General features: G+C 41.7%; 1 protein-coding gene across 4 annotated transcripts in view; it reads left to right on the top strand.

Moving 5' to 3' along the window:
- The first annotated feature begins 1,128 nt into the window (after positions 1–1,128).
- RUSF1 (RUS family member 1) overlaps positions 1,129–22,128 on the top strand; it is a 261,474-nt gene continuing 240,474 nt past the window's right edge. For 2 of the 4 annotated variants that reach the window (XM_044086627.1, XR_006366764.1), the window contains exons 1-2: positions 1,129–1,219; positions 16,214–16,410. In XM_044086627.1, the coding sequence (XP_043942562.1) occupies positions 16,255–16,410 (156 nt within the window). In that variant the 5' untranslated portion in view covers positions 1,129–1,219; positions 16,214–16,254. Of the gene's footprint in view, positions 1,220–1,391; positions 1,413–13,876; positions 13,897–16,213; positions 16,411–22,128 lie in introns of those variants that run through there. The other 2 variants (XM_044086629.1, XM_044086628.1) reach the window with 2 other exon arrangements.

The raw sequence follows: 22,128 nt of genomic DNA, 5'->3' as shown, positions 1-22,128 counted from the left end.
GAGGCAGTAAATGCTTGACCCTCTCCCCTGCGCAGGTGTTCCTAGGTCCCAGTTTCTTCTATTCCTATCTCCTGTCGGTCACTTTGGAAAGAAACACAAATGATTACGGCTCAGGTAGCGAAGTCAACTGTGTCTGTGAAGAATCCCTACACCACAATAAAAAAAAAAAAATCTATGTGACAAAAACAAAGATAGAGAACTCACCATATTTCAGAACAAGGGATAGCAGAGCTTACTATCAGGATAGCAAGAGATAAAGGACAGCATGAGGAAGCATTTATTCACGGACAGGATGGTAGATGCATGAAGATAACTGAGGACTTCAATGATGCTTAATGTAGGTTTGGAAAAAAATCTCTGTAGTGAAGGCAGAAGAAAACTAAATTTGGAGCAACAGGGCAAGTAGTTTACGAAGGACAAAGGAAATTTACAAACTGAGCACCTTAGTAGGTCTCCAGTACTTATCTGTCATGAAGCAATCATTCTGTGTTACATCTTTTTGTATACTAGTTTTTTTTTCTGTTTTATTTAGATCACTTACAATATTATTTGTGTTAATTATATAATTACTAGTTTTAGCAACATATAAATAGAAACTAATAAAATATATTTTACTGTAAAACAAAAATTTCAAGATAATCTACACATGCAGCAAACAATGGTAAGAAATTCATAAAAGGCTGTGAACTCAGATCCTATGCCATTTGAAAGAAAGGATTTTACAGTACGAGTTAAACAAAGTACTACAGTTTAGTCTTCCCTGAGGCTGATGTTGACACACAGGTTTGACTGTGTGTTTTTTTAATCCTACACACACATACAGGTTTGGGTGGGGTTTTCTTTATTCACAGATGCATACACACATACAGAGACTTGGGTGGGGCTGTCTTGGCATATGTACACACAGACGCAGGCTTGGCTGATGGTGCTTCCTTGCTCTCTTTCCCTTAATTCTAGTACTAGTCCTGAGGGGGGCATTGTTAAGAAACCCAGTGGCTAAAATTCCTGAAGCAAGGGTACTTACTCTTTCTGTGTGCTTCTATGCTCATCAGCCAATGAATGATGACTTGTAGAAGCTCAGACCATTAACAATGCAGCAGGTATGTGATGGGCACCCACCTTTACCAATCAGAAACAGGAGTGGGAGGTGTGGTTTTTGCAGCTGTATGCTGATGCTGGCATCAGGAAGTACTGCTGGAGTGAGCAGACGAAGAAAGAGGTTAGCCACAAAACAGAATTTTAAAGTGTTTGTGTGGTGTGTGTGTATACTGGTTGTTTAAGTGTTTGCTCTTTGTTGTTTAAGCTTTACTCTAAAGTCAGAGTGGTGAAGAAAGCTGTAGGTTAAGCCACAGCCCCAGGCTTAGCCAGGCATAGAAATTCTTCCTCTCCTGTACGAAAAAAAAATATGCACAGTGAGTAAGCGTGGATTAGAAATGAGTGACACTGTGACCAGTTCTCGTTGCATGCTGCGTGTTTTTGAGTTTCCTGGTGTCAAATTTATAGCTTGTTGTCAAAGCTAGAATAAATCTTGTTTAAGTTTGTACTTAGGATGTAAAACTGCCACAAAATGTTTCCACTTTTGGGGACAGAAATGCTGGGTGTCTGCTTGTATGTAGGCTACAGATTACCCATAAGACAACATGACACTTTTGTTTGTTGTATTAATTGCTGTTGCCTTAGATGCTGTGGATGTTTTAGAACTGTAATCGATTAAACCGATTATGGTATGAATTAACTGAGTAAACTTATTATGTTATGAATACTGTCCAGATGTAAATTCCTGATTGGAAAAGAAGAGATATGTAAGTTTAAGATCCATGTCAGGGGTCTGATTTTCTGAGCTTCGTCATGGAAACAGTTATGTTTTCTTACATTTACTGCCAATGGTCACCATTTGGCCTCCCCTCCCCCACAGACAGTATAAGGAACTGAATATGTCTGTAGCTGCATGCATTGCCTACTTCATCTTAGAGAAATCTTGCTTTTTTTCATAACTGTAAACTATTGCATAGTTCTGATGTTTTTTAAGATGTTGATAAAAAAATAACTTCCCTTCTGGTAGCAGCTGAGGCACTTCTCTGGAATGTTGGATGCATGGATTTGAGCACAATTTCTGGGGTGTTGGGAGAATGAGCTTCTGGGAGACAATATAAATGCTGGTACTCACTTGACATGGGGAACCTTTGATATGCTGATTTTCACCTAGCATATTGACTCTACTGTATATTAATACTTACCCGGCATAACAAACCTGCTATGTGCCAATACTTACCTTGAGTGGGGAACCTTTGATATACTGGAAATCACTGGCATTAACGTCCTGTCATATGCAGATATTCAGCTGCAGGTGAGTAACCTGCCACGGGTACCACTTGTAGATTTAAGGATTTGTAACATATTAAACCTTGTTTTTATGAATGATGAGATACCTTTTGCTACCATGTCAGTGTGGCTGTGAAGTATATTATATGGGATGAACAGAATGGGGACTGGAGTAGAACCTGTGTGGACCCTCTTCTGTTACACTGTCCACCTTCATTCCTGTGTACCTCTGAGGACCTTGCACAGAAAGTTGTTTTCTTCTGTATTCCTCAGAGAAGACATGCTGTCCAAGCAGTGGATATGCACAACTCCATAACAGCTTGGGAACAAATGAAAAACCTGTAAGCAGCATGCACTGCTTAGGCGTGAATTAGTGAAAATACAGTTGCACTAAACTGCAAGAGAGGAGAATGTTGGAGAGAGAAGGTGCAAGGACAGGGAGTTATTCAAAATAAGGCACATTTCGAAGTCAGGTTGTATTAGGTTTGCGCGCTTTCTTTACAGACGAGACACTGAAGAGGTGCATGCAAGTTATGTAGGCATTTGGATGTGACACTAAACAGGGTCCTGTGGGGTTTGTAGTACTGCAGTATTAGCCTTCTAAATTAGTCCTTGGCCATGGTAGGGCAGAATGCAATGGCAACGGAGTTGCATGAAAAGCAAAGAGTGCTGTATTACAGGCACTGGAAAATTCAGAAAGATGTTTGTTAGTAATATGGACAGGAATAGGTCTTGAAAGCATTGTAATGGGCAAGAGAGCATAGTGGAATATAATTTACAGGAATTAAATCTGGGAGTTTACTGATGCTTGTTAAAAAGACTCTGGTATGACACAGGAAGTCATTTTTGGGACATTACTAAATGTACGACAGAGGTAGTGGAGCTTTAATATATGTAAAGGAACATGGATATCACCCCTGTTTAAAATGGCAGGAGATGGGGTATTAATGGTGTCATGGGAACACTGGATTATGCATTTTTATAGGGCACATGGTGTACTCCCAAGGAAAGGAACTGAACTGAGCATCACTGCTGAGAGGAAGTAGAGGTGCGAAACCAAACAGACTTTAGTGGGAAGTACTGCTTTGTGTGGGGATAACTTTGGTGTCATTATTGTGGATGACAAAGGGTAGCTGTTTTTAGTTCTGGTACAAGTTCTGATACCTTGTTTTCTGTGTTGATGGCTTGGAAGCATAGCCAAAGAACTGGAATGTTCTTGGTGGGTGTCTGCAAGACTTTGGCTTAATGGATGCACGCACACATATATGTATGTAGGGATTAATGGATGCACGTGCAAATGTGTATGTTGGGCTTGATGGATGTATGTGCACATGTGTATGTAGGGCTTAATGGATGCATGTGCACATGTGTATGTAGGTCTTAATGGATGCATGTGCACATGTGTATGTAGGGCTTAATGGATGCACACACACATGTGTATGCAAGGCTTAATGGATTCACATGCACATGTGTATGTAGGGCTTAATGGATGCACACGCACATGTGTATGTAGGGCTTAATGGATACACATGCACATGTGTATGTAGGGCTTAATAGATGCACACGCACATGTGTATGTTGAGATTAATAGATAAATGTGTATGTTGGACTACAACCCGACTGAAGTGGGTGTGTGCAGGACTGAACTGCACTGCTATGTATATGACTGGAAGTTTGCTAGTGAGTGTGTGTGTGTGTATTTGCAGAACCAGAACTGTACTGGTGGTTGGGTGTGCAGGACTGAACTGCACTGGTCTTTATACAGCTGGAACTTTGCTTTGTGTTAGTATTTGTGTGCATATTTGCAGAATCAGACCTGTACGTGTGTGTGTGTGTGTGTGTGTGTGTGTGTGTGTGTGTGTGTGTGTGTGTGTGTGTGTGTGTGTGTGTGTGTGTGTGTGTGTATTTACACAACCAGAACTGTACTTGTGGTTGGGTGTGCAGGACTGAACTGCACTGGTCTTTATACAGCTGGAACTTTGCTTTGTGTTAGTATTTGTGTGTATGTTTGCAAAATCAGTGCTGTATGTTTTTGTGTTTATGTGCAGTGCTGAAACTATAATGGCCAGTGTACAACTGGAACACGTGTGTGTGTGTGTGTGTGTGTGTGTGTGTGTGTGTGTGTGTGTGTGTGTGTGTGTGTGTGTATGCATGTGTGTCTGCATGTTTGCAGAACTAGAACTGATTTGGTGTGTGTGTGTGTGTGTGTGTGTGTGTGTGTGTGTGTGTGTGTGTGTGTGTGTGTCTGTAGAACCAGAACAATTTTGGGTGTGTGTGTATGTCTGTGTATGTTTGTAGAACCAGAATTGTTCTGGTGTGTGTGTGTGTGTGTGGGGGGGTGCATGACGGGAGCTTTAGTGGCGTGGGTATGTAGCAGAAGGTTGCATTACAACAGATGAACTATTATGGTGAAACAGGCTAGTTTTGTATTTAAGTGTCGAAGGAAAACTGAAGTGTTACTTGTGCAGATGGTGGAAGCAAGCTCACTAAGGGAACAGGTATATATAAATTTATAAAAATACAGATGTCTTTACTTTTAGTGGTTTGTGAGAAGAAGTTGACATTTACTGATGGGTTACAAAAAGGACAGATATATATCAGTGGAGTCCAGTTCAATGGACTGGTTGGCTTGATAATGGGGTACAATATTTTGGGGGATTGGGGAGTTAGGTCTTTAAAGGCCAGCTGTCTTCCTTAGCAGAAAGATGCAGGATTTGTTACCATGGGAACTGCCCTTTGACAGAGGTTGGAGACTAGTTATGAACCAATTTACTTTGAAGGGAAGAGAGAGGATGTGCCTATGGATGCCCAGGATTGTAGGGCAATGTATTTGGGGGGGGGGGGGTCATATAGAGTGTACCTATTCACATCACTGAACATCATTTGGCTATGAATGTGGAGGCAGAGTTGAGATATATATATATCTATATCTATATATATATATATATATATATATATATATATATATATATATAGTATAACACAGCAATACCAGTCTTACAGTGGTGTTTCGTCTTCATTGTAGGACCCTGACTCTCCCCTATTCAGTAAATGCTACATTGAGGGATGCTAAAGGACTAATTCACACTGGAAAAGAGGAAATATGTGGGTGCAGAGTGTCAACCATTGGGCAAAAAGGGAGCAAATGTGTCATTAGGGTAAACTGACAGTTCAAACACCCTCCCAATGCTTGAAGCCTTAATTTTTAACTCCTGTAGATGGGAAAAGATTACAACTTTGTGAGTGAGTTGAGGTTTGAAATTTATTGATTTAACTTATTCAAGACTAGACAACATGATTGCTGGCAACAGGCCATTGATGCACAGTTGGTGATTTGCTTACTGGACGTTAATGATGTAAGATGAGTCAGACTTTTTTGATTCCAGTCCTTTACTGGCTGACATCAGAGTTATTACTGTCCACTTAGTGACCCATTTTATTCCTTTGGAGAGGTGATGAGGAGTGATGTCATGATGAGGGGTGATGTCATCATAGTAAGTGTCTAGAGTGTTTGATTTTAGGCTCGTCCCAGTGTCCTGCCTCTCCAGGGAGCCATGATCATAGACTGGCACAGATACCGAAGTTGATGTGCATGTTCATATGTGTACATCATTCTGTGGTTCTAGCACAGCCAGTACTAGCAGATAGTGGTGACACTACCTCAAACAGCACCCCCTGTTATCACAGGTTGGATACCTAGCCCCTCCCCAAGGAAGACATGCCAGCAGTTTGGTGCTCTGTGTTTTTTTCTTGGCTGACCCTTTTACTGTCTGACTGCTAATGAAACCTACATCACTAGTCATTTGGGTAAATGTCTTGCACCTTCATCAGTGGGTTAAAAATGAGTCTGGGGTTTCCTTAATAAGAGGGCTGCAATGTGGATAGCTTGGTAGTAGGACTGATCATTTTCAGTACAAGTAGGTTAGCCATAAAAGTCTGCATAGCTAACCCCGTTAGTAGAGTTATCATTTACCTAATGCAGTTCTGGAGATGCTACCTGCTCTGTAGCGACCCACCACCACATTTCTTTCTACCACTTGTAAGTATAACAGTCTTATTAAAGCCCCTTGTGTTTTTTTGCACTAGTTCTGCTGGAATGAATTTCTAAGCACTCAGCACACATTGTGTGAAATAACACTTCTTTATTTCCTGCCTACAAGCTGTCTTTTTCAGTTGATTCTGTTAACAATTAATTGCTTTCATATATTTTACATATTGTAAGCATAATTAACAGCTTCTGTGCCCTGTTCAGTGCTGTAAGGTACTGTCACTCTTGGGTAGCCATGTTTTCCCTCACTAATCTCCAAGAGCTGGGATCCCTTTCATAATATTTTTGTTTGTGATACTGCTTAGACTTTTACTGGATGACTAGAGCCGCTAGGTAGCTTTGTTGGCATCTCTGAACACTGATTACCCTGTTAGATATACATCAAGCCATGAATCACCTCCTTCTAGATGCATGATTTAGAGGCAGGACTCTGTTCCAAGACAGATTTCTTTTGAGTTTCTAGTTTAGGTCACAAATGTGATAGAAAGCCTTTTCTGTGATTCATTGTTTCAGATTTTCTCTCTCGTCCTCCTGGGTACAGATGTGCGCTGTCACCCAGTGATGTAGATGGGTCCTTATTTGTACCATCTTCTGTTATGTGTATGGGACATTACCCTGGCCTACAACACATGCTATTTGCTGGTCAATTTGAACCCTGACCTTCTGTATTCCCTAAACCTGAAACGCCACTTCTGCAAAAAGTTACAGTACTTCAGTTTACAGAGGGGTTTGCTACTCTTTGCTGGACTTCTGCTGCAGTCTCCCCCACTGTTTTAACTCTGCTATTTTACGTGGCTGACCTAGATCATGCCCTATCTGGGGTGCACCCACCAGAAATGGACGCTTTACAGTAAGTTGGTTATTGTGACAACCTGGACTTCTCTTGCTGCTGCTGGTGCTTCACTTCTGAAGAGCGGCATTTTGGAACTGGTTTGTATGACCTCATTAATCTGTAGCGGTGTCTGTATGAGCAACACCTGCTGTTACTTGTGTCTCCGGGGTGGCATTTTGGAACTGGTTTGTATGACCTCATTAATCTGTAGCGGTGTCTGTATGAGCAACACCTGCTGTTACTTTTGGAACTGGTTTGTATGACCTCATTAATCTGTAGCGGTGTCTGTATGAGCAACACCTGCTGTTACTTGTGTCTCCGGGGTGGCATTTTGGAGCTTTTCTGTATGACCTCATTACTCTGTAGCGGTGTTCGCATGAGCAACACCTGCTGTTACTTGTGTCTCAGGGGTGGCATTTTGGAGCTGGTCTGTATGACCTCATTACTCTGTAGCGGTGCCCGCATGAGCAGCACCTGCTTGTTACTTGTGTCTCCACGGTGGCTGTTTGGAACTGGTCTGTATGACCTCATTACTCTGTAGCGGTGTCCGCATGAGCAACACCTGCTGTTACTTGTGTCTCCGGGGTGGCATTTTGGAGCTGGTCTGTATGACCTCATTACTCTGTAGCGGTGTCCGCATGAGCAACACTTGCTGTTACTTGTGTCTCCGTTTATATTTTATTACACAGAATACAGCTTTTTTGTCTCAGTGTCTGCCCACTGTGAGGTAATTTATTATGAAATAATCCCCCCCCCCCAGGCTGCTCTACTGCTTGTCAGCATCGGAACATTTCATCGAGGTGTGCAACTGCAAGGAAAATAACTGAGTGGGATGGGGGAGGGGCAATGCTTACACATCAATAACTGTGTGTGTGTGTGTGTGTGTGTGTGTGTGTGTGTGTGTGTGTGTGTGTGTGTGTGTGTGTGTGTGTGTGTGTGTGTGTGTGTGTGTGTGTGTGTGTGTGTGTCTGTGTGTGTGTGTCTGTGTATGAAAGACCTCATAACTGAACTACTGCTTCACTGGAGACCTGGGTTTGGGAGCGTACAGGGGATATTTGAGTATTAATCGGCCATGAGGTAGAAGACTGAACAGCTCACATCTACTTGTCCTGTTTCACTGAGAAGGAGGGGTGGAAAGTCTTGTAGTGCTTTACAAAATCTTGATAGTGCAATAATAGAGTGCAGGGCACACTGCAGACCGATCGATGCATATTAATGACACAGCCTGAATCCTGGGGGGATCTGCTGGAAGGATATTGAAACAGGTTTGCACTCAGTTCCAAAAATCCTGTGTATAAGGGTGGGTAAAACTGTTGAGAGCTTGAGCTGAGAGACAGGAATTGCAGCTGGGTTTAGGAAGTGGAGGTAATGTACACAGAACTTTATACCGTAATCTGGCTAGAGGAAAAGAGGGTAGTCAGGAGGTTCATTTATAGCTACGGACAAGGTCAGCAATTATAACAATGACCAGGGTCAGCATTTATAGCTACAGACAGGCTCAGCATTTATAGCAATGGAGAGGGTCTGGATGGGACTGCTTCAGTGCCTCTGCCTATGATAGTGCAGAACTGCAGAACGCCAAAGCTTTTTTTGTCTGCAAATGGCATCAGTGTAGTCAAGAATGCACTTTAGGGACAGTTGGGATTAATGTACAGAGATCTGACGTGCTAGCAACGTAGCCGAAATCCGGCAGCCACATCAAATGTAAAATAACACCCTGGAATTTAGAAACCTGGAGGTGCAGTACATATCTGCTCAGAATATTACACGTCACTGAGATTATAAAATGGGGAATATAACACAATCTCTAGGCTTGAGTGGGGCCCATATAAACATTTATAAATGTTATTTGGAAATTATATTTTGCCCAAGTTGCTGATCATCTAGTTGCCAGAAGTTTAAAAGTCCAGGCCAGGAGATCAGATAGCACTGCGAAATGTTAAAAGATAACACAGGTGAGTTAAGATTTCCTTGGGAAGGATGCAGAGTGAGGTTGTCCAAAGTATGCCCTAACCATCAATGAAAAGTCTCCCGATGAGACATTTAAGTTTCTACATCTTCACAGGATGCTGGAATACAGCAGGTTGCCTGCATATATGAGATTTTGCTACTGTATACAGCAAGTTAATTTTGTGAAAGGAAAAGTGAAACATGCTTGCACCTGCATGTTTTTGTTTGCTTTATTTCAAGCAAAAATTATAGATGAATGAAGCACCATTCTGGTAGAGATAATGGAATAAGAACTGACTGGGGCAGGTGACTGGGACTGCTAAGGATGGGAATATTGAAGTAGCAGCAGTCACATGACAAAAACAGAAGACTGACTGGGGCAGGTGACTGGGACTGCTAAGGATGGGAATATTGAAGTAGCAGCAGTCACATGACAAAAACAGAAGATAAAGACACAGTGCTGCAGTCTTGGATTCATGGCTGGATCTGGGGGAGGACACACAGGATTTGGTAATATTGCTGCCGCAGAAGGGTATGGGTCACTGTTTCTCACAAAGAAAGCAGATGGAACAGTTTGTGCATTTCTGCAGATCAGAGGCCTTGTTATTGCTGATGCAGGTGGCTAATATTTCAATTTACTGGTACTGGTGCAGTTGAGCTGGGGCTATACTGGTGCAAACTGGAATGTAGTGCAACCAAACTTTACTTGGTGCAGAGTTGGAGGACAGATATTCTTTAAAAGGCAGAAAGAAGTGATTGGTTAAACAGTGGGAGTGTATGTTTATGTATGACGTGTACAAAAAGCAGTTAATATATAGAACATTTTGTGTGTGTGTGTGTGTGTGTGTGTGTGTGTGTGTGTGTGTGTGTGTGTGCGTGTGCATGTGCACATGTATACACACACACACATACACACATGATGAGAATGGAAGTCATCAATTTGTTTTTGTAATTTCCTGTGTCTTGTTCAGTACTTAATTGAATAATCTCCCTGACCCAAGTGTTGTCCAGTCTCAGAGGTAGCATATTTGGAGGTGCAGGTTAATTTGTCAGTGCAGCTTCCTTATGGGAGGTGAAGGGAGCTGTGCTTCCTTACAAAGACCTTGTTTTTTTAATTTTTATGTTACAGTTAGCAGTGTGTGATTTTGACTTATTTTTTCAATACAACTAGTTCTGATAAAAAGTATACATTTTTATACATGTGTGTATGCATGTATGTATGTGTAATGATGCATGGACATGATCTTGCTGTATTTAGTGGGCAGTTTTCTAGTTGGCTATAGTATGTGGCAGGAGCTGTGGATCTATGGATATGTCCAGAAAAACAGAAGCCTTCCACAGTTAAGTCACTGACCTCTGGGGACCTAGTGCCTCTTTTCTGTGCAGACCTCCATTAAGCGTGGTCAGTTTTGTGAAGCCCCTTTGAACTTGCTCACCTGCTGCTGCATCTGCATTATTGGCTTTACTGATAAAGGTTAAAATACTGACCTAACATTTTTAAATCAAAATCTGGAAATCTGTGTAGACGTGATTCTCTATACACATGTGAAACAGCTGTCTTGTAGACATGTAAATATTAGTGTATAATTTGTAAATTTAATATCTGCAGTACTCAGAACGTTACCTGCATTTGACTGTGCTTTCCTTGTTCCATGTTGATGAACTCTGACCCCAGTGTGACATACATACATATACAAGCTCTACTGTCAGATGCTCCCTTGCAGTTCCTTATGTAACTCTGTATGTTAGTGCAGTTGCAGATTTAAAAACCTAAGTAAATCTGGAAGTTGTACTTTTTTCCATCATATCCTTCTAGGTTGTGCATACGATTGCATGGATCTTAGCATATCTGTTCTGTGAAATGTGAGTTTACTGCTGTCACTTGTAGCAGCTGCTCTGGATTTATAAGTTTACCTGTGCCTTAGCAAACTGTATCTTTGTAAACACACACGGTCTGCTGTCGACTGTAAGCATTGCTTTTCTGCTAATTCTGTCTTTTCTGCCATTGTGTTCAGGTCATGACTGATAAAGGTCACAGAGCCAGTCTGCCTATCCAGTTAACAAATATAAATAAATCAAACAAAGCAGGTACTGTTCAAAGTCCCACATTAGATTGATCTGGTGGTTCATTACATTGACCAGAGAGTTTACCGGAATCCTTCAGCACAAGTAGCGTTCTGTTTTGTTTCTCACTTGGAGTAGCTTTATTCTGCATAGCGAAACTATGCTTCTGGTCATACATAGGATCTGGATATGTGCCACTGCACTATACCAGGAATGCTTGTTGAATTATCAACATGCCATAGTGTAGAATTTCCATTCAGACATTTTATTCCTTGAGATCTGTGTGTCCTATTTTGGAATGGCATTTCTGTCACATAGTTGATGTCAGGGTTCCTTCTACTTATCCACCATGAGACAGAGGGACATATTTCTGACACTTGTCTTGGCTTTCCTTAGAGATTGCTGCCTTACACTAATGAGACTTCCCTGAGGAAGATCCCATCTGTCCAGTGAAGAGGGTATGCGCTCTGCCTTATAATGGACCCTGTGATACACCTTGCCTGGCGGACTGTGTTTCATTGTATTTGTAAAAAGGGTTTTGTGCCATGCTGTAAGTATTCTGCTATGTGTTCCTTGTCCTCCTGAGGTTGCATTTCATGGGTGTGGATAATTAGAGGCTTGAAGCAGCAAGGCTTTCTGTTGCTCCGGTCTGTAAATGGACATACTGAGGTTTGAACCAGGGAGTTTTCCTTTTTTCAGTTTTAATCCAGCTGGTTTGTGTGTTAACCCACTGTTCTAGTGGTAGTAGTGTGGTACCTTCAAAGGGGGTATTCTTACCTTCCTATGAAGCCCCCTGGCTTTGTCTCAGTAATGCAATTTGAGGGACTGCTACATTTGTTACATTACTGCCATCAGAAAGAGAGGGGCTGTTGGCTTTGTTACATTACTGCCACCTGAAAGAGAGGGGCTGTTGGCTTTATTACATTACTGCCACCTGATGGGGAGGGGCTGCTGGCTTTGCTGGATTACTGCCACCTGATAGGGAGGGGCTGTTGGCTTTGTTACATTACTGCCACCTGATAGGGAGGAGCTGCTGGCTTTGTTACATTACTGCCACCTGATAGGGAGGGGCTGTTGGCTTTATTACATTACTGCCACCTGATAGGGAGGGGCTGCTGGCTTTGCTGGATTACTGCCACCTGATAGGGAGGGGCTGTTGGCTTTGTTACATTACTGCCACCTGATAGGGAGGGGCTGTTGGCTTTGTTACATTACTGCCACCTGATAGGGAGGGGCTGTTGGCTTTGTTACATTACTGCCACCTGATAGGGAGGGGCTGTTGGCTTTGTTACATTACTGCCACCTGATAGGGAGGGACTGCTTGGCTTTGCTGGATTACTGCCACCTGATAGGGAGGGGCTGCTGGCTTTGTTACATTACTGCCACCTGATAGGGAGGGGCTGTTGGCTTTGCTGGATTACTGCCACCTGATAGGGAGGGGCTGCTGGCTTTGCTGGATTACTGCCACCTGATAGGGAGGGGCTGCTGGCTTTGCTGGATTACTGCCACCTGATAGGGAGGGGCTGCTGGCTTTGCTGGATTACTGCCACCTGATAGGGAGGGGCTGCTGGCTTTGCTGGATTACTGCCACCTGATAGGGAGGGGCTGCTGGCTTTGCTGGATTACTGCCATTTGGGAGTGAAGGACCCACCTTGGTTGGGTTCATTGTATTATTGCCTCTTGAAAGGGGGGGGGGGGGCATTTTGCTGCATTAATGACATCTAAGGTGGGGGAGGCTGGCTTTTCTGCGTTACTGCTACCTGAGAGAGAGAGAGAGGGTAGGATATTTGCCATGTCAGAAAGAGAGGCTGCTATCTTTGCTGTATTACAGTCATTCTGTGACCAGATATGAGCCTATTGAAGGTGTGTGTGCGTGGGGGGGCTGTGAACATGCGCACTTAAATTTAGATGTGCTGTTTTGGGTGGCTTTGTCCTTAAGGGACAATGAGAGTAGTGTAACACCAAATAGCAGCATAAAAAAGGAGGAAAGAGATTTAAGAGTTAATGTAACAAGAAATGTCAAAATTGCTACGAACCTTTGAGAAGCAGGAGTGACTTTAAGCTGAATACAGAAGCCATCTGGTTTGAATCATGCCTGAATCAACATTTAACACAGAAAAGGGCAGTTTCGTTAGGAAATTGCCCTCTTGTTCAGAGACTGCTGTTACCATTAGCTATGTTGTTTTTCCCATATTACAGAATTCTTGGAGCTGATGATTACAGTGGGGGAGGGGAGGAAAGAACCACAGCTCTTTCTGTTTTTTTTTATGACACAACAGCAGTAGCTTCAGAACATTTTTCCAAATACTTCTGTTTTAACTGTATGTGCTGCAACGAGCCATGATTTAATGAATTGTGTCTTGGGACAGTAAGTAGCAGACAAAGGGAGGTTGTTATTCGTTTGTACAGATGCTTGGCCGACTGGCCTTGTCTGGTGGTTTACTTTACACATTTGTAGAGGCCTTACGTGTACAGAAGATGTTCCAAGCCTGAAAAGGCAATTCAGAACTTCATGCAGCTGGAGAGACTTGTTTCATATAGCCTTTAGAAGATGTAAGAAAGGAAAGAGATTCTGAGCTTGCAACGTTGAAATACCTGAAAAGAAACTGGTATGAAATGCACTTAGAAAAGTGGATGTAACTTGACTGATTCCAGGAACTTTTATTAGCAATGCTGGAAGGTAGTTTTTTTTCCTCCATAAAGGGTAGTTGACAAGCCTCGTTTGAAGTAATTTCTTAATAAATGATGAAATAATGAAAATGTTATGAATGAAAGAAAAACAAGCCAGATGGTCTTTTTTTTAATGGGTACATTTATGTCTTGTATATCTGTGCAGCTATGTATTGTTTTGTTTATTTAGATGTGTAATATATGTGTGGAATCAGAATGGGGGGGTGGCTTTCCTATATTTGGTTGCAAATAATGCTTTGATGTGTATTCCTATACTCTCTTGAGTGAAGCAACGTATATATATGGTTTCACTTCATAATCTCGAATTACTGAAATCTCGAATTTCATAACCCGAGACCATGAAGGCGCAAACCAGAATGCCGAAAGTGCATAAGAGCGAATTTGAATATCTCGAATCCATGCTTATGCATTTCCGGTGCGTTGCATGTAGTGTTATGGTGCCTGAAATCACAGGTAAGTGAGTGTTTGTGTGTGTTTTTGTACGCTGTATGTGTGGGTAAGGGTAGGGAGGTGTAAGTATGAGTGTGAGTGTTGGATTTGTTGGTGTTTGTGTATGTGTGATGTGTATTTGTGTACGAACGAGTGGACGATGCCATGGTGTGTGGGTGTTTATTTTTTTTTTATGTATGTGCGACCTCGGAGTTGGTATATATAAGTAGGGGGAGTGTGGGGGTGCAGGGGGGGCTTGCCCCCCTGCTTATATGTAGTGTAAGTTTGTGTGGTTTGTGTGCTGTGGGTGGAATGGTGTGTATGTTAAGTGGTGTATGGTGTATGTATGTTCGTGATTGTGTGATTCAGGATTGTGGGTTTCGGTGTTGCGAATGGTTCGACTTTATAGTTTTGGGTTACTGAATTTCAAGATTTCAGTAATTCGAGATTATGAAGTGAAACCCTATATATATATATATATATATATATATATATATATATATATATATAAATAAATGTGTTTGTGTATGTATGTTAAGTATACATGATGTGGTGATGTTATGACAGTTCATAGGATCATAGAATCATAGGAGGTTACTAGGCTAGCAGCCCTAGAGCCTTTTTAACCCTAGCCATTCATGTCCCAAAATTGCTGTCAGAAGTGGGATTTCAACCCATGCCTCCATCTTGAGACTAGAATTCCCATCAACCATGGAAGAAGCTTAATCTTTGAGTCCGGAGCCTTAGATAACTCTGCCATCCTGACAGGCTACTTGTTTGTTTTTTACTTGTTTATTTTAAGATGGGAAGTGAAGATACTTACAAAAACATAACACTTTTTAGTTCCAGAGACTCAGATAATCAATTCTGAAGGGTAAAAGTAAAAAAAAGGTACTTAATTAAAGGTTATTTTGAATAACTACAAGGTTAGTGTACATACTGTACCATGAGACTGTATGTGCAGTATAGTACAGAAAGGGTTGAGGTGTTAAGGTTGTGAACTATATCCTGTAGTCTTGGGTTTGATTCCCCCAGTCTCCACTTGTATACTGTGTGTTATTAAGTAAGTCTAGTTAATGAGATGTGGCTCTCAGATGACCCCTGAGAAGAGTATCTTGTGCCATGTGGACTTATAAGATAAACAAATAACTGTAAATAAATGTAAATCTGTCACAACATGGATATTTTTACCAAAAATGTGTTTAATGCCACAAGCTGTACTGTTGTTATGCCTGTTTTTAGTTTGTTTTCCAACAGTGCTGATTATCTATACATACTCTACATTCTCTCATAGCACATAAGAATCAAGTGTTTTTTTTCCCTAACAGCTTTTGGGTTCCTCCTTATATTGAGACCTCCTATATCATGCCCGATACACCTAAGTGTCTCATTAGTTCAGGGCAGGGCTAAGCAGTGATTCCTGTGTGACATCATTCACTGGATGGTGGTGATGGGGTTATTGTTACCTTTTTTTATGTTTACTCCTCAGTTATCCCCCCAACTAATAACTTGCAGTCAAGCCATCACAGACCCTTGAATATGCTTCTGCAGGTACCCCACTTCTGAGGTCCGTCATTTCTGTCCTGCTGTGTTTGCCTGCCATTGCTTCTGACCTTTTCCAGTGGTTTGCCAAGAAAACCCTTTTTCTTCTCATAAGTTGCCCATCTACAGTCTAGCTCTTGGACTATATTCAAACCCAGGTCAGTAGCACTTTGAGGCAATCCCATGCCCCTACGGCAGGTACACACCAATTTCAGTATTCTTTCTGTGGTGCATATTTAACTGATTCTGATTTGTGTTGTTGATTTTTAGAAAAACAGTCAGCAAGCTGTATGTGTGCATCTCCTTAAATATGTTTGTTTCTCTTCTACCATTAGGGGGCATTTTTTAGCAGCACTGCTAAAGCAGGTCAGGAAAGATGGCTGAGGTGCCTTACAGTGGAGAAGCTGTCCTGTTTACAGAGACCTACGGCTCACATTTATCTCATGAGTATTCCTTCACCCAGGAGGGGAAGCTTTCTTGTAGGTCTGAAAAGGAGCCAGCGAAACATCAGACACTAAAAGCATTCTTCACGGTAGGTATAGGGACAAGATGTGGGTATTGCACACTCTTAACTTCTTTCATTTTTATACATATACTGTCTACGCTACCATCACAAGTCATGGCATCTGTTCTTTTTTTTTTTTTTTTTTTTTCATTCTGTGATCTTAAGCACACCAAGCTTTATACTTCTGTCTAGGTTTTGAATTCTTTGGGTGTCTGGTTTGAAGGACTTATACCTTTTTCTGTATGTGTTTTTCTTGAGGATAGTTCATTTGTGCACGTCTAATGTGAACCTTCAACTGAAAAAAAAAATAGATGGTTAAATTTGTTAGTCATTTTGTTGAGCAAGTAATGGGGAGAGGAGTGAGATGTCTGTAAGTGTCTGCATTTTTATTCATTTATTTTTAATTCATTCCACATCACTTGCCTGAAGCTACTATGCACCAACTAATTGGCCCAACACTTCTCCCGCTGTTCCAGTGTGTATGACACTCCTGTGAGGTAGGAGTAAGAGTGGGTGTAGAGTTTCTGCCCCCCCACCATATTGCAGACATTTGTGCAGTATGATTATGGCCTATTGATGTTCTTTTTTACCCCACTGCATTATGTCCAGATGATATACATGTGGGGAATGAGTGTTTTCATGAGGGTCTATAAACACATGCTGGAACCTCTCCCCCTTCAGTGTTGCCTGCATGCTGTGGGGCCTTTTTGGCATGAGACTGCATACAGTCCAAAATCCACAGTCCTCCTTCAGTGGAATGTGAACTGGGTTCCAACTATTCAGTCCTAATTTCCCACTCCTCACAGCATAAATGCTTGTAGTGGAGCTTGGCTGAGTGGCAGTGGTGGACAGGATCTAATAGGGTCATAGGTGAACTTCTCAACTGCCCAGATTTTTGCAAGAATGTCCAGATTTTTGTCTTATATTTTTGGTCTGCTCCTTCCATTTCCTCCTAGTCCCCTTTCCTCATTTCCTATCTTCTCTTTCTAACTAACCTCCTTCCACACCTCTTCACTCTTAACTAATGATCTCCTTTTTTATTACAGTTTCCTAACAGGAATTTTTGCGACCCCGCTACCCCCCCCCCCCAAGAACACAAAACTGAAAAACTGTCTTCCTGGCAAAAAAAAAACTGCAGTCCAAGGAAGGGTACACAGCTGCGAACCACAAGAGAATAAACTCCTACTTGGCTCTATGTATGTCTCCCAAATATTCTACCCTAACACAGAGTTACTAACTTGTCTTAGATAAAATAAAAACAAATTAAATGAAATTAAAGGAACTAAAAGAGCAATTTATTTTCATCCAGGCACTGATATGCACACTAACCTCAGTCGCCTTCCCCCATCTTAGTTCTCCTCTCTTGTTACTGCTTGTCATAGGCTAGTGCTCTGAAGCTATAGGTACCGTCCATTTCTGTCTACACTCCTTACTGATAGGTTTTCTAAATTTCCATTGTTTCTCTATACACTCTTTACTGATAGGGTTTTCTAGATTCCACCATTAACTCCCCTGAGGATAATCCCCCCCAAACTACTTCACTCACCCTTTTAGCCTTCTCTTTTAAGGTTCACTGATAGTTTCTCTAACTGACCGATCTGCCGATCTTGGCTCTGCCTGCTGCATTTGCCCTCGCTACACTCGGATTCAGTCCACTCCTCTACCCTACCCCCATTTCCACCCACCCCTGCATTCATTACATTTATAGCTAGCTACACTCCTCCCACCTTCCTACCACTTCCACTTCCTCCCTCCCTCCTCCTCCAGTCAGTCACTCTATACTTCCATACCTACTTTACAAATATTATCAACCAGTCCCCTACCTAAACAACCAGTCTACTTGCCTCATCACTCAATACTCCCCAGACTTCATTCCCACATTTCTCCTGACTTCTCCCTACTTACTTCGCCTTACTACCCTCCATTCTCAATATATTCCTATCCTGTTCTTCCATAACTTTACTTACCTTCTGTAACACCCCACTACTGGCACAGTAATCAAGGAGCCTCAATCCTCACCAGTGGGGAACATACATTGGAGGGATGACAAGTACACACACAGTATCTTTGTAATCAAGTGCAGTTTCCCTTAAGAGCACACAGAGACCACAGTCATTCTGGGGCTAGCTTCTCCCTCTTTTAGCAGATCCCCACTAAGACTCCCCACTGGCACACCGCTATAGAGTTGAGATCTCAGCTGAGTGGTCAAGCCAAGACCTCCAGCACCCTCTGCTTCCAACCACTGCTTTGTGTCCCTGCCCAAGTAGCTGACACACACACACTCCTGGAGATTTGTTTTACATACAAATACAAACACACGCACACGCACACGCACACACACACACACACACACACACACACACACACACACACACACACACACACACACACACACACACCTGGGAAAGTGTGGCACTGGTTTACTAGCTATGCCACCTTTTGTCCAGACTATAAGGTAGTTATCACTGCCACCAGCCATGCTCGTATCAGCTACTTTAAGGCTCTTAAAGAGTGTCCAATCTGAATGTGTAATGTTACTGTTAATACAAATGGTAGTTTGACCAAGAGCAAGGCTATTAGGAGTGGCCCACAGTGTCACCAAACGATATGCAAGTCCCCTCAGAACTTAAGTATGTCTCACAAATATCAGCCACAATGAAACGTTTAAATATATTTAATAATAAATAATAAAAGAACAAGAAAATACTCAGTGAGTAATCACAGTTACATCAGAGTTCAAAATCACAGGAAATATTTAAAACAACATGGCAGGACAGTCTCAAATAAATAAAGAAACCATCTAAGCTGTACTTCACTATATTCCTGACTGTATCTAAGAGAAATTACTGTACCCTGGTTAACTTACTTACAGAGCAAGCAGGCAGATGTGGTGAGTGGATCTTCTTGTCAGGTCAAAGACAAAATACAAAAGGTCCAGTCTCTCTCTCAGAGAGTTCTTACATTACTATCCCAAATATTACTGCTAGGATAGCGTGCAGAATGACATCACTTCCTGTCATTTGACTCTTTCCCAGGTGAAACCCCCCACTGATGGAGCTGGTAGCGTTTAGCATTTAGCATCTACCTGTGAAAATACATAAACAAGGACTTTTTTTAGATCTAAGGCAGATCCTGGAAGTCATAAAACAATAAACACTTCCAAGACAATAGAAAAAACTTCTAGTTGTAGACATTGTGTATGTTACTGAACTGAAACTGAAAGATAACATCCTTTTATTACGTAGTCATATCATAGAGTAATTTAAATTTTCAGCTGTTTTTCTGAAATTAACTTCATGTGTTACAGTTTCCATTATTAAAATATATACATCTAAACAGTTACAATAATGTAGATGCATTTCTGTTTTATTCCAATAGGGTACACTGTGATTACACTTTTAAGCTCAGTACTGTACAAACCCTGTTCAACACACACTTCTGTACCAGTAGTTTCATGTACACATAACATACAGTTCTAATACATTTGTGAGACAAGCATATGAATCATGTTGATATTCACAAATGACGTATTATTATTTACAAAATTCCAGATAGCTAGGCTGGCAGTATCTCCTTTTGTTATACTTCTACACTAACTCTCTATCTTACAAAACAACATTTTTATTGCTTCATCTGCCTTATACACCTTTTCTCTCCACTCTCAAATCTTTTCATCACATCTCTAAACTCTTAACATTCTACTTCAAACAAACTCACTCCAACTCCACATCAGCACTTATACACATCCTATATTTCTGTCTACCATACCACCTTGTCACTCAACTCTTCTCACTCCCACCATGTTTCACACCCTCTTCACTGCACCCCCTCTTCTAGTACTCCTATCATATCTCACCTCATATCACATCCCTATTAATTTCTTGTGTATCTCCCCTACTTCCATTCACTACACTCTAAACTCCAAAACCCTCTACTCTTTTTACCATATCTTCATCAATACTTCCTACCTTCAACCTACTGTGAAGGTGGAGGCATGGCCCCAATATACTCCCAACACCTCAACCTCTATCCTTTAGACAATCCACCCCCTCAATTTCTTCCTGCATAACCCCTAACTGTGAACTGAAAACTGAATGTTTATAAAACAATAACACTAGCCACAATATATATTCCCCCAGTGACGTTATCCCAGTACTAGAATACATACTGTCCTGGTTCACACACAGTATACCAAATGAAACTGTCCTCCTAGAGAATGTCTACATCAGCTGGTTATCCCTTATGTCCAGCTCTCCAGTTCTAGCATCAACCTTCATAGCTTTGCTCAACTCATCACCTCCCCTACACACTTCACTAAACCCACCAACACCTGCTCCATCATAGATTGGATACTCGTATCTAACCCAGTCCTCTACCATCACCCTACATCTCCACTTGATTCCATTACTGACCACTCTCCCATCTGCATCCAAAAATACATTCCACACCTTCCAAGGCCTCACAGATTTAAAGACTGCCATAGCTTATCAGACTTTGATCCTGGCATACCCTCCTCTATAAACTGGCCCTACCTATCGTACTTAACAGTTAATGATGCAGTGCAAAGATTTAACAACATTTTCTTAAGCATACTAAACCCTTTCACTCCTCTTAGAAAAAAGAGTCAAGTCTCTCCTCTCTCCCTGGCTATACCAATCAACTCGTGCTCTCATGCGGAAAAGAGGCTCTACCTGGAAACTCTGGGCTAAGACTAAATCACCCATCCACCATCAAACCTACAAAAACTCCATAACCTCACCAAAAAAAACAAATTACTTATGAGAAGAAAAACTTTTATCTTGCTTCCCAAACAACCTATCGTAATAATCCTTCCAAAATTCTGGAGCTCTATTAATCAAATACTGAACTCTGGTAACCCCCTCAACACCTAACCCTTGTCCTGATAACACCCACCTTGAAAATGCTACCATATTCAACTCCTATTTAATTGACACAATCTCTAAACAAACACAAGCCCTTAACTCACTAACCACTCAGATCCCTCCACTCCAACCATGCAGACCCCTAACTCCCCAGTCCATTTAGATCCTGCCTCTCCATCAAACAACTAGCTATATAAAACACCTCCTTCTCAAGCTTAAGCCATGCTGTCCTTTCATGGACAACCTGCCTCCTTTCTTTCCCAGATTAGCTGCTAACTCCTTAGCCTACCCCACGTCTATACTTATAAATCAATGTATTAATGAATCTACCGTTCCTTTACTCTGGAAACAGTTCTGTACCTTACCCCTTCATAAGGGTGTTAATTGCACAGAACTATCTGGCTTCTGGCCTATTGCAGTACTGTCCCCCTGTCCATAATACTCAAAAAATGTGTACATAAGGAACTAATGGTCTACTTTCTCAAAGAAAACCTAATTACAAACACACAACATGACTTCCATCTTAACCACAGCACAACTACTGCCCTTATCTCTTTCACTAACTTTACTTCCCTTGCTAGAGATAATAACAAACTTACTTCATGTCTCTTTCTTGACCTCTCCAAAGCATTCAATACCCTCTCTCATCCTGTGCTACTCTCCAGTCTCTCTGACCTCAACCTTCCCATTACTACAATTTCCTGGTTCTCTAGCTATCTGTCTAACAGGCAGCAGTCAGTTAAATGGCTGTCCTTAATGTCTCCCTTTTCTCCCCATCAAAACAGGGGTTCATCAACAGTAAGTTCTTGGTCCCCTTCTCTTCACTGTTTTCACTAACTACTTACATTCTTCCTGCCCTACT

The sequence above is a fragment of the Protopterus annectens genome, chromosome 10.part0 (assembly GCF_019279795.1).
Source record: "Protopterus annectens isolate FY-2018-M chromosome 10.part0, PAN1.0, whole genome shotgun sequence".
Classification (NCBI taxonomy): Eukaryota; Metazoa; Chordata; order Ceratodontiformes; family Protopteridae; genus Protopterus; species Protopterus annectens.
This window is presented reverse-complemented; position numbering and strand designations above follow the sequence as displayed.